Source organism: Hylobates moloch, unplaced genomic scaffold, assembly GCF_009828535.3.
Source record: "Hylobates moloch isolate HMO894 unplaced genomic scaffold, HMol_V3 SCAFFOLD_12, whole genome shotgun sequence".
NCBI lineage: Eukaryota > Metazoa > Chordata > Mammalia > Primates > Hylobatidae > Hylobates > Hylobates moloch.
The window spans coordinates 2,393,947-2,407,232 of record NW_026652287.1 but is presented as its reverse complement, the minus strand read 5'-3'; the positions used below and the strand labels follow the sequence as shown (position 1 = coordinate 2,407,232).

At 41.6% G+C, this 13,286-nt stretch overlaps 2 protein-coding genes across 14 annotated transcripts in view; one reads left to right on the top strand and one right to left on the bottom strand.

Moving 5' to 3' along the window:
• RIMBP2 (RIMS binding protein 2) overlaps window positions 1–13,286 on the bottom strand; it is a 332,521-nt gene that overhangs the window by 9,476 nt on the left and 309,759 nt on the right. For 8 of the 13 annotated variants that reach the window (XM_032168265.2, XM_032168271.2, XM_058424980.1 and 5 more), the window contains 2 exons: window positions 6,968–7,102; window positions 3,427–4,851 (listed from right to left, as the gene is read on the bottom strand). In XM_032168265.2, coding sequence (XP_032024156.1) covers window positions 4,663–4,851; window positions 6,968–7,102 — 324 coding nt within the window. In that variant the 3' untranslated portion in view covers window positions 3,427–4,662. Of the gene's footprint in view, window positions 1–3,426; window positions 6,455–6,967; window positions 7,103–13,286 lie in introns of those variants that run through there. The other 5 variants (XM_032168269.2, XM_032168275.2, XM_058424984.1 and 2 more) reach the window with 2 other exon arrangements.
• Window positions 1–13,286, top strand: part of PIWIL1 (piwi like RNA-mediated gene silencing 1) — a 79,252-nt gene that overhangs the window by 59,135 nt on the left and 6,831 nt on the right. The gene's annotated exons all lie outside the window — the stretch shown is intronic.

Here is a 13,286-nt window from a genome sequence, read left to right as displayed (position 1 = left end):
GACCCAGTCTCCGTCATCACGTGTGTGTGTCAGTTACCTGGTGAATACTGAATGTTGTGATGACCCAGTCACCATCATCACGTGTCCGTCAGTTACCTGGTGAATACTGAATGTTGTGATGACCCAGTCACCGTCGTCACGTGTGTGCGTCAGTTACCTGGTGAATACTGAATGTTGTGATGACCCAGTCACCGTCATCACGTGTGTGCATCAGTTACCTGGTGAATACTGAATGTTGTGATGACCCAGTGACCGTCATCACGTGTGTCCGTCAGTTACCTGGTGAATACTGAATGTTGTGATGACCCAGTCACTGTCATCACGTGGGTGCGTCAGTTACCTGGTGAATATTCAATGTGATGACCCAGTCACCATCATCACGTGTCCATCAGTTACCTGGTGAATACTGAATGTTGTGATGACCGAGTCACCATCATCACGTGTCCGTCAGTTACCTGGTGAATACTGAATGTTGTGATGACCCAGTCACCGCTGGTGAATACTGAATGTTGTGATGACCCAGTGACCGTCATCACGTGTGTCCGTCAGTTAACTGGTGAATACTGAATGTTGTGATGACCTGGTCACCGTCATCACGTGTCCGTTAGTTACCTGGTGAATACTGAATGTCGTGATGACCCAGTCACCATCATCACGTGTGTGCGTCAGTTACCTGGTGAATACTGAATGTTGTGATCACCTAGTCACCGTCATCACGTGTGTGCCTCAGTTACCTGGTGAATATTCAATGTGATGACCCAGTCACCATCATCACGTGTCTGTCAGTTACCTGGTGAATACTGAATGTTGTAATGACCCAGTCACCATCATCACGTGTGTGCGTCAGTCACTTGGTGAATACTGAATGTTGTGATCACCCGGTCACCGTCATCACGTGTGTGTGTGTCAGTTACCTGGTGAATACTGAATCCTGTGATGAATAGCTATCATTTCACTAGACCACTATTGGATTTTTTTGTGAATTTACCACTTTTCACTATTATAATAATGTGACACATTTCTTAGTTCTTAAATCCTTGCCTAGATATCTCTTTTCAGTTGGATTCCTAGAAATGAGATTCAGTGAAAGGACATAAACACACACGTTCAAGGCTTTAAGGCTTTAGAAAGTTCACTTGGCCAAGTGCGTAAGACACACAATAAGAGACTGCAGCCCCCACGGTAGGAGCTCCCATCCTCCCCACTATCAACGGTTTCACGTTTGGCTTTTGGGTAACTTTGGAGCAGAAAAATTTTGCAATATTAGTTTTTATTTCTTCAGCTAGTGAAGTTGGGCATTTTGTGTTTGCTGTATTTTACAGATTCCTTTGGGGTGAGGTTCTAAAGGTAGAGAAGGCTCCTCCCATGCATGTGGGTGGAAAGCCTGAACCTGGGCCTTCTCAGCACTCTCTCTGCATAGCTCCTCCTGCTCCCTGGAGTATTTCCACATAGGGTCAGATTTCTTTCGCATTCTTATATTAATTTCACTTTGACACTTGATTCATCCTTTTTTAGAGACTTCGGTTATTGTTGTTCTACCGTAAGCTCTATATACTGTTTGGTAGTCTCAGGCATCGGTTCTCTGTGATGAGAGGGGCTGCAGGAAGAGGCTGCACCAGCTGGCAGCACCAGGGCCCAAAGTCCAGCTGCAACAGTGAGCTTGCACGCGGAGGTGCACGGAGCCAGCCAGGGGATAGCTAGGTATTTTTTCTTTACCCATATGAAAGAGTACTTCACGTAAAATGGTTTTCTTTTCAAAATTAAAAACGTTTAGAAGTATATCTCTTTTCTTTTAATATGAATGAGGTTTTCAGTGTAGTTTTCTTCCTTTCGCAAAAGCTTCCAATATACCTGCATCTGCAAACAAGCTTTATTTAGCAGGACTTTTCCCAAGAACCCACTTCATCACTGCCAGACTGCCGTTACCTCGGAGCCACAGAAAAAAGTACCGTAGACATTTCTGGAAAGTTGGGGCTTTTTGCATTTTTTTTGAGTGCAGCTTTAAATGATTTTCAAGAATAAGAAAATACAGTAAAGCTCACTTGGCAGAACACAGGAGTTTTGTGTTCTAGTTTAAGCAAATAGTTTATTTGAAAAGCATTAGCAAGAGAATAGAAAAATGTTTATTTGAATGAGAACTGCAAAACAAAATTTGGCGAAAGTTTCTCATTTTGAATATACATAGGAAAGTCATAACAGAAAATAAAATTAAGAATTTAGGTATAGTTGTTGGTTCTATGAAAATTGTGCCTTTACAGGTCAGGATGAGAATGGGAAGGTCATTCTGAATGGAAAGAACCACTTGTTTCTTTGGCGGGGGAGGGGGAGCAGCAGAGGCAAATGGATGGTAACGTGGGGAGGCGCTCATGGGTCGGGCTGCACCCACTTAGAAGCAGCGGGAAGGAAGGGTTGGAACCATTTAACTGCAAGAGGAAATGGTTTCTGTTCTTTGAGTACTCTGTACAGTTTGGGCTTCGACTTTTAGACTAACCTGTGAAGACAGAAAATTACACTCACACTGGTAATGGAGAGCTTCCTAACTAACTTGTCTGGTACAATTTTCGGTCATAAAACAAAAGCAAAACATGGTTTTTCTCTTATCACCAGAAAAGGGAGATTGCTGAGTCTGGGAGGGACTTGGGGCTGGAATGAGTAATTAAATGTGACTTAAGCACTTTCTTGTCCTCAGGGTGGGTGCTTTGGTTTTAGGAAAATTGTACATACTTTTATAAAATAGGGGGGAAGAAAAGCTAAGAAGACCAGCTCATTATTACTTCAGGTTTGCCTACATTTTCATACTTTGGGAAATTGGTAAATATTTTCAAAAGATCTAGAGAAACATTAGTTCTGGATACTTTTTGTTAGCAGCTCTTCAACTTTTCCTATAAATACGGTAGGTAAAGACATTATGGTAGCAATTATAAGATAAATAATAGGTTCATGAAATTATGTACTTGAACTATATTTTCATCTTGCCGTAAGTGTGTTGGTTTTACCTCTTACTTTGAAAAGACATCTGGTTACTTGGAGAATTCTAAGATAAGGCTTTTAGGAAAATTCTGTATATTTATTTGGGAAGTTGTTGTTATATTTTGTTGTATTATGTTGCTGTAGCTGTTCATTAATTTCACGTGAATTCTAAAGCTGCCAGAGGGAATTAACAGTTTGTGTTTGAATTCATCCTGGTAGTGCTTGTACTGACTCTGTGTGAATGACCTTTCGTTTGTCACTGACTGGACTGTTAACGGTAGTACGAGAGTGTCACAACATGGTCAATGGCTCCCAAAACATAGACCAAATTATTTTTGGAAAAAAAAATACTCCCAGAAACAGTAAGGTTATGGTGCTTTTTGTACACATGAGAGAAAGGAGTTCAGTTATCATCTCGCTATGATAAAATGTTTAAAACAAAGAGAATAAACAATGTTGTATAAAATAACAAATTTTATTTCTAGAAAATATTTTACACTAACTGTGCACATGCACACACCCACACAGAGCTTAACCACACATGGATTTCCTTTAATAAATCTACCACATACTATTATATTACAATATATAATTAATAGAGTTTTTGAAGACACAGTGGGGAAAGCTTTGTCATTCATTTATAAACCGTCCATAAATTACAAAAGAAAGGCAGTCTGAAAAGTATGTATAAAGAGTAAAAACAATTTACAAGTGGACAAGAATTACAAAAGAGTAACCATCAAATACATCTGCCAGCAACTTTGTAAGTAAGTCTTTTGTTCAAATGCCAATGATGAAGATGGGTATGGACTCATTTGGAGCAGATTTAAATTGAGTCTGGTTTTGGTGTGGCTTATGCATTATGTGGATTACTTGTGTGCCATTCATTGCTGTGTATTTGGGTATGGCATTTTGACAACGAAAGTAACAGAAAACCATATGCCACAGAATAGAACATTAAAAGCAATGAAGATTATCGGCTTTCTGGAAGGTTGGAGTACTGGTGCTTTACCAAACAAAGTTACTTTCTCTCCTTTTCTCTTTTTTGAATGATTGAGTAAACATTTTCTGTGTGTAGCCTGGCTGGCTTCGAAAGACTGAAACTAGTATCTTATTAAAATGCACAGGCTGTATAACTTGATCTCGAACCACTGTCAGTGAGGATGAAGACCACTGAATGCACGACACATACAAAGTATACACTGTGTTTTTATTAGACAGTACAAATCATTGTGCATTTATAAGGCAGAACATCAAGGCGAATTAAACTAGGAATTTCAAGACCAGAGTCAAAGTGAAAGTTATGCATTATGAGGCAAGCATTTTGAGAAGGGAGAAAGGTTGAAAATCATTCCTTTAAGGGCAGATGACAAATGCACAAAGACTGGAATTACAGGTAGGGAGGGAGCTACAGGTGATAGCTATGCGCCCCTGTTTGTTAATAAGACGTCCCCTCCCACCTCCCAAATCAGAGCTTGGACAATGAGAGCAGACTGCCAGCGGTGACAGAGAGCAACCGCTCCTCTTTGTTCTCGCGGTTGGTTTAAAGTGGATGGTAGTGCAAAAGTGCATTTCTCTACTGGTGTCAGGGGAGAAGATTGGGTTTTTTTAGGAAGTACTTGAGTCATGAAAGCCCTAGTTTGGAATTAAAGAAAATTACATAGATTTGGCAGTTGTCCGGAAGCACATGAATCATTTCACTGCACCCAGCTTTTTCAGCAGTTTCTTGCCTTTGGAAAGCAGCCCCTTTTTCTTTCTCGAGGACATTTCCCTGCCTCTCCCAGGACTACCAGAACCCATAGATGACGTAGGTGACCCCGAATGGAGATGGACTGTGGGGGATGGAGCTCTCCTTGCTGTACCTGAACCCTCAGGAGGAACCTAGTAGGTACAGTGTTACAGTTTATTGAGTGTGTGAGCGCCAACAACAGAATTCACTTGGTAACATCGTACTGTCCCCGTTTCCCACCAGGAAAGGTCAAGGGGGTTCATTTGTTCTTTCAGCTGTTAAAAGTATGCCATGAGAAGCAAAGGTCCTCTACCACAGCACGCCAGAGAGAGGGACCAGACATAAATGTGTGGGTTCTGTTTCTCTGTCTCGAGGGAGTGCGGGGTGGCCGTTGCTTTGGCAAAGCTAAGGCAGGTAATAATTCACTTGATAAATGAAGACTAAGGGCAGGGGAGACATTATTTGTAATTAGGTTGATAGTAAAGTTGGCCGAGTACCCATCAGTCATCTTAAAAAGCGAAAGTTCATAAAGGGAATTTTGTTGTATTTGAAACTATTTGGTTATATAAAATCCTGATGTTGTTAAAGTGCATTCCTGGGTTGGTTAGTATACTATAGAAATATTGGAGATGGCACACTGGTTGAAAGAAAAAAAAAAAAACTAAAATGAACCTTAATTATAATCAAAGAAAGCTTAAAGGCCCTTAGTGGATGCTTGCATTATTTCCAAATAATGGAACATGAATCTTCCTCAGTAGATAGCACATGGTAGTATTTCAATATATGTTAAGCGCTTAATAGTGCTTCAGAGGGGTAGACTTTTACTCTAATACGCTGCAGGACGACTTTACCTCGCTTCCTTTTACAGCTAAGTATGTGCCTGAGTTGACAGCAGCAGCATTCCTCTGGCCCTACCTCTCCAGAGCAGCTCTTGCCATGTGAGTGTTCAGTATTCAGCAGGCAAATGCTATAAGCCAAGGGGCTTCAAGCTTGCTTGGATTTAAAATCAAGGTCTAATTCTAATGGAAAACACCTAGTAAAGCATCCCAAAGTACACCTGAAGATACCATCTATTCCGTCTAATGCGATCATTTGAGCTGCGTGCTTCATCAACTTAGTATTGCATTGGTATGCCAACAACAAATCCGTGTTGCAGCAACTTCTCTCACAGGATGGTTGTGCTTTGAGGAGGAGCATAGCTCTCTCATAAGGTAGAGGCATGGTTACTTAAGGAAAACACGTTCTGGCCGTTCGAGCCAGTGTTCAGAGCCAACACTCGATCACCTACATTCACTACTCCTCTGCTTGACCTTGGGTTAAGTTTCTAAAGTAAAACTTCCCATAGTAAACATGTTTGTTAGGTTGTGCTTTTTCCAAGAGTGGCTAACAATGCAATATGCAGCTCTCTCTATGTAAACACACAGTTAGCTTGTTAAGAAATATGTTCCCAATGTTGGCCTTTCAAATATTCTTAATGCAAATAGTAGGAAATGATTATTAAAGATGATTTGCTTCACTATAAATTCAGTTGCTTTACAACTGAGACCAAGTAATATTCTAATTATTTAGGTCCAATAGTTTTTTGAGACATATTTCTTTTTATCTTTTTTTTTTTTAACCCCACAATGAAGCCTTAAGTCTACCACATTGGCCCGTTTAAGGTAGCTTAAGTTGGTATCTTTATCGGTATCTTCAGTTGCTCACTTACGTGAAGGCTACATTGCCTGATTAAGGTGTGAAATGAACACTCTTCTTCTGTTTCCAAGCAGATGAGCAAAGAAATAAAAATATATATATAAAAATATAATATATAAAAACTTGCAGTGATGAAATAAAATAAAAATGAGATACTAAACATGAATGTAGTCTAATAGTTAAATATGCTTGAGAAGCCCTGGGATCCTTGTGAAGAGACTGAAATCCTAACAGAGGGCAAATAACCTCCATTGCCCACCAAATCTGAAGAGGAGCCATCCCCTTTTCACTCTTGATCGAACTGAAATGTGTTTCTATAATGTAGGATGGGACATTTCTTTGTGAGTCAAGGCAGATTGATTTGATTTGTTAGAATTGAAAGGGTCATTTTTTTGTAAAACAAGATTTAGAATTCAGAATTTTTAGGCACAACTCCCATGGAAGGGCAGAGAAAAAAAAAATCAGGGTATATGCTTTTCGGCCCAAGATATAAAAATATCAGTGCAAAGATTGTATTAGACCACATATGGCAGAACGGGACAGAGATTAAAAAGGCTAAATAGGTTTGCTTACCCTTTTTGCCTTTGAGCGCACTGGTGTATCTTGAGAGTAGTGGGATGGAGCATCAGAAAGATAGACTTCTACGTCGTCAGGCACTTCTTCCAAGAAGTTTGAGGGCACAAGGCCTTTCTGCCCATTCAGCTCCCCCTAAAACACCAGGGGTGAGGCAGAAGAACTATTTATTTTTCTAGAAACCCATATCTTGCTTTAGCTAAAAGAATACAGCTCAGAGTACAAGTACATGGTGAGTTTATTCTGGTTCAAAAGTGGCAGGACTCGAAAGGACTCTAAATCAGGGTTTCCAAATTTTCCTCAGCAACATGCAGAGTCCTAAGCCCCTTTCCTGGGGTCTTGATTTCGCCTGTTCATTGGGGAGCTGAGGAATCTGCCTTTTGGCCAAAGAGTCCCTGGGATTCTTAGGATCAGGCTTCTGAAGGAAACACTCCTTGGCAGATCTCGTTTAGTGGTTCTCGGGCCTGGCTGATCTGAGGCACTAGGGAGCTGCTAAAAACACCATCGCTCAGCACACCAGCCCAGACCAATGACGGACACCTTCAGAGGGGAGGGACCCGGTGGTCCAGCCCAGACCAATGACGGACACCTTCAGAGGGTAAGGACCCGGTGGTCCTGACATGGCGGCAAGCTTGAGAGCTACTGATCTACTGAGCCTTAAGATTGTCCTCCCTCTTACTCATGGACACGTTCTTATCGTAAACATTCAAACAATATGGAGAAAATGAAAGTGTCCGTTGATACCTCCTCAGACATTACTGCTTCAGGTTGGTATATATCCTTCCAGATCTTTCTACTCATTTACATATCTATGCCTTGTCTAAAGTCGAGATCCATAAGTCCATCTGCCTACTGGTCATCTGCACCAAGTGGCTCACAGGACCACCACGTCACTTCTTCCCCAAACTCATCTGCCCCTAAAGTGCCTAAACCAAGTTCAAAATTGGCTGGCTCTGGGCAACACAGAATCCTGTTTCTCTGTTTATATGGTCTAGGAAATGACATAAAGAGCCTACGACATCAAAACAGCTGTGCAGTGAAGGACACAGCGGAGTGATGAGCACCTGTGGAATGGGAGAAAATGTCTGCAAGTCATCTATCTGCTAAGGGGTTAATATCCAGAATACATAAGGAACATCAAAAAACCCAATTAAAGACGTTTCTCCAAAAATGAGATTCAGGTGGCCAACAGGCACATGAAAAGATGCCAGTCACCACGAATCTCCAGGGAAATGCAATTCAAAACCATGTAGTACCACCTCACGTGACTATCAAAAACAAAATGGAAAAAACAGGTACCGGTGAAGATATGAAGAAACAAATACTGGTGCACTTTTGGTGGGAAGGTGAGATGGTACAGCTGCTATTGAAAACAAGATGGCAGTTTTGCAAGATGGAAAGAGTTCTGTAGACAGATGGTGGTGATTGTTTGCACAATGTAAACGTACTTAACACTACTGAACTATATACTTAAAAATGATTTTAGCTCTTTTTTCAATTGAGACAGAGGCTCACTCTGTCACCCAGGCTGAAGTGCAGTAGCGTGATCTCGGCTCACTGCCACCTCCACCTCCCGGGTTCAAGCAATTCTCCCACCTCAGCCTCCCAAGTAGCTGGAATTACAGGCACACGCCACCATGCCCAGCTAATTTTTGTATTTTTAGAAGAGACAGGGTTTCGCCGTGTTGGCCAAGCTGGTCTTGAACTCCTGACCTTAGGTGATCCGCCCGCCTCAGCCTTCCAAAGTGCTGGGATTACACGCTGAGGCACTATACCTGGCCAATTTTAGATAAATTTTATGTAGATTTTATCACAAAAATTAATTGGAAGAGGCAGCCTCACATACTTTCCGCATCTTCCTGTTCAGCAACCCTGCCAGGTGCACACTCACTGCCCTGCCCCGCCCCACTCTTCTGTTTGGACCTTGAAGGTCCTACTCTTATTTACCTGTGACTGCCCTGGGCCTTCTCTCTCCAGTTCCATTATTAGCTTATTTTTCTCTGTTGACGTTACAGACTATTTCTAGGCCACCTATCCTTTTTACTGTGCATGTGCCCCTGGCGATTTCTTCCTATCAAGGGTTTTTAATGACATCTAAACACAAAGACACTCAAAAGTTATAACCAGTCAAGTCCTCCCTCATTAGGTCCAACAGAAATTCTCCTCCAGCCTTAGAAAAGATTCTTCCTTTGGCTGAGCACCAGATGGAGTAGTTGGCTTATATTTGGGGACTGTGTTTTGTGAACACACACAGCGATATACACACAACTCCACTGGTGTCATGCTCACACCACAAGAGGTGTGTGTACACCAACCTTCAGAGGCTCCTGTAGAGCCAGGCCTCCAGGCCAGCCCCTGCTCTGGCTGAGTAGAATGTGGGTGGAACTGCCTGCACTGGATACTGCTCTTGTTCTTTTGGGCAGAATACACATAGCCCTAGTAAAATCCACGTCAGAACGTACATGTGCCACATCACTCCCTTCCCCATGTCTGATGCCTCTACCACTGTGTGCTACTGCGTCCGAAGTGACAACGGGAACTGCTTGCGGTGTGAATACTGCTTTGGCTTAAGTTCCATTCTGTTTGGAGAAGCTCAGAGGTCCTGTTCATAGCCCTCAAGCTCAAGAGTTTCTAAGTCAGGTTTTCATTCAACATTGTTCTTATCCTTGCGTTCTCAAGGGCACCCTAGGTCAGAATCTAAGGCTCCCCTGGACGACATTCTCTGTCCCTCTGACTGACAGCCTGAACGCTGGATAAGATCGTCTTGAGTCGGCCTCTTGTCTGCCTTCCCCTGGTACTGACGTATTTCGGGCCATGTTTCCTGCCTGGATGGTTCCATATAACATATTACCCAGCCTCCTGGACCCACTCCCATCCCCCCTCAAAAGTGTACCATCAAAACCCTTTACAGAATAACTTTCTCTAAAAAAATTTCACCTTGACCTTTCCCTCCTTAGTCCCTCCGTAATCTGATCTCTGCTTCTCTCCTACACCTCATTTCCCACCACTTCTCGATTTGAAGCCAAACAGTAACTACCTGGAGGCCTAATGTCCAGACGGAATGGGAATAGGCTGAACGGCAGAAAACACCAAAATGGATTCCCTCCCAGTTTTCTCTGTGCCCCAGTCAGGGAGACGTCCATTCGTGTTGGCATACTTCTCTGGATTATCTCCCATACCTTAGTATGCCACATGATGGCTTGCTTTTGACATAGGAAGGTACAGGATTTAAGGTTTCAGATACCAAGATGCTGGGCTATAGCAAGAACAGCACGTGCTTTAAAATATGGTGGGGTCTTAGAAGTCTTCAGTGACTTAATGGGGGCTGATGTAGGCCGGGCACGGTGGCTCAAGCCTGTAATCCCAGCACTTTGGGAGGCCGAGGCGGGCGGATCACAAGGTCAGGAGATCGAGACCATCCTGGCTAACACGGTGAAACCCCGTCTCTACTAAAAATACAAAAAATTAGCCGGGCGTGTTGGCGGGCGCCTGTAGTCCCAGCTACTCGGAGAGGCTGAGCCAGGAGAATGGCGTGAACCCGGGAGGCGGAGCTTGCAGTGAGCCGAGATCGCGCCACTGCACTCCAGCCTGGGTGACAGAGCGAGACTTCGTCTCAAAAAAAAAAAAAAAAAAAAAAAAAAAATGGGGGCTGATGTAAATTATGAAATAGCAAAAGGAGGAAAAGGCCAGGGAGGACAGCAGGGGTCCCTCGGGGGCCCCTGCTCACGCTTGTTTTATTGATATGGGATATAGCAGAACAGAGAAAGAGGAGGGTGATACTACAACATTAGGACCGGTGGGGTATTTGAGTACACTCTCTCGAGATGTTTAAGGTTACAGATATCAGAAAACAAAGTTTCAAGAAATTTAAGATTTTTGGTGTCAAATTAGGTGTCCCCTGTCATTGTTTATCAAATAAGAAATACTTAAATGAACTGGGCAGTCCGCTCAGTGAACATGACCAGCAAAATCATTCTAAAACCATTTGGAGAGTGGTAAATAAAAAGAAGCATACGTTTAGTATTAATTTAGATCTGATTCCCACTATAATATAAAAACTTAGGCAAGACTACTCAAGAAACTAAGAAGATAAAACATAACTGAGGAATAGAAACACGCAGACAAGTTAGAAAAATCTTAAATTCCAAGAAAGCACCATGCTCATGGTTTCTACATGTGAAAATCTAAATGAAAAGTACATTCCTCTAAAAATATGTAGATTGTTAAAAATTGATAAGATAACCATTTAAGCAAATAAAAACTTTTGTGCAACTGCAGTCTAAAAAGATACTGAACCTAAAGGATCTTTGGGCAGATTCTAATAACCTTCAAATAATAGTAATTCCTGTGTCACTTAATCTGCTCCAAAGCATAGAAAAAGGTTGAAATTTTCTTAGTTTATTTGGTAATTCCAGCATAATCCTGATATCAAAAGCTACAACAAAGGTATTCCAAAGAATACAGATTATTATTTCTGGAATATAATTTCTGAATAAAATATTAGCATATCAACTTCCAGTGCCTTAAAAATATTATATATGATGGCTAGTAATTTACCGATGAAAAATGAACAAAGCAAACTAAAACCTTCTTAGCATTAGAAAGGATACTTTCTCCACATTATAAAGACCATCTATCTTTATTGATAGTCTAACCTACATGTAACAGTGTAAAATATTAGTGGTATTCCTACTAAAATACATAACAAGTCACAGATTTCCTTGTCTCTGTTATTCAGAATTGTTCTAAGTGATTAGTAAGGCAATTAAAAATGATGACAAATTCTAAATATTGGTGAAGAGGAGGCAAAATTATGACAATCTGGGGGAACCCAAGGGAATCGGTTGATAACAGAAATAAATGCATTCAGAAAAATGATTTGTGGGGGACATGTACACACACACACACACACACACACTTTTCCAACATGTTTTCTAAATAACCAGTGGAATATATACTAGGGGGAAAAATCATTCACAATCGCAATAAGATCTGTATAATTCCTTTTTGTTTGTTTTTGAGACAGAGTCTCACTCTGTCACCCAGGCTGGGGTGCAATGGCATGATCTCAGCTCACCGCAACCTCCACCTCCTGGGTTCAAGCAATTCTCCTGCCTCAGCCTCCAAAGTAGCTGGGATTACAGGCGCCCGCCACCACACCTGGCTAATTCTTTTGTATTTTTCGTAGAAACGGGGTTTCACCATGTTGGCCAGGCTGCTATCGAACGCCTGACCTCAGGTGATCAGCATGCCTCGGCCTCCGCATGAGCCACCGTGCCCAGCCATTGGATCTATATAGTTCCTAGGAGTAAACTTAAGATATATAAAGGATGCATAAGAATAAATCTATGAATCTCTTCTGACAGAAGAAAGGAAAAACTTTTTAAAAGGAGGTACACACTATGTCAGCATTGAAAGACAATATTACGTCTATTTCTTCCAAAAGCTAAATGTACCTCTAAACAAAAAATTATAGGTTTGTTGTGGAGGTGGGACTCTTTACAAAATGATCCCTCCCAAATATAAAAATGCACTATAAAAATACAATAATTAAGACAGCATGGAGTAGTGTTAAAGTCCATAAATACTCTAAGTATTAAATTCCCATTTACACCTTAATTTTAAAACGTATTACATTTTTTATTATTAAAAAATGATTTTTTTAAAGTAGGGAAAGTGCAGATTATTTAGTAAATATGTTGAGACATTAGTTCTCATAGTTAGGAAAACATGGTAGATACTTGAGATTTACATGTGGAATGTGAAACTATAAAATTGAAACAAAATGAGGCGATTATTTCTATCACCTTGAAGGACCTTTTAGGCAGAAACATTTGACCACATGCAAACGTGAAATTCATCCTTAATAAACAACAAAAATGGAGAAGCAAACACACACACACAAAGTTAAAAAGCAGAGGTTGAGCTGGAAAGAACTATTTGAAACACATGTGACAAAGTATGAATATCCTCACCAAGGGCTGAACTCTTAAAAATCAGAAACCAGGCAGAGGAGAGAGCCTGGGAATTCCACACATGCCTGTGGCTGTAGCATCTGTTTGACTCAAAGAGAAACCTACTGTCTAGGATGTCATCATTTCTTGCCGATTCTGATAAAGGCGGTGGGGGAGCAGGTGGAAACACATGTGCAAGATAGGGACCCCCACTGGGCTCTGCGCAGGGTCCTAAGTGGCCCTGTGAGCTTCTGGTCAGGGAGGGGCAGCTACTTTTGCAAAGATGCCCCAGCTGCAGAAACTCTGAGATAACCCCACCCCATTCCCTCCCTTCTTTGCCCCAGGGAGTATTCGAGACATGCTCC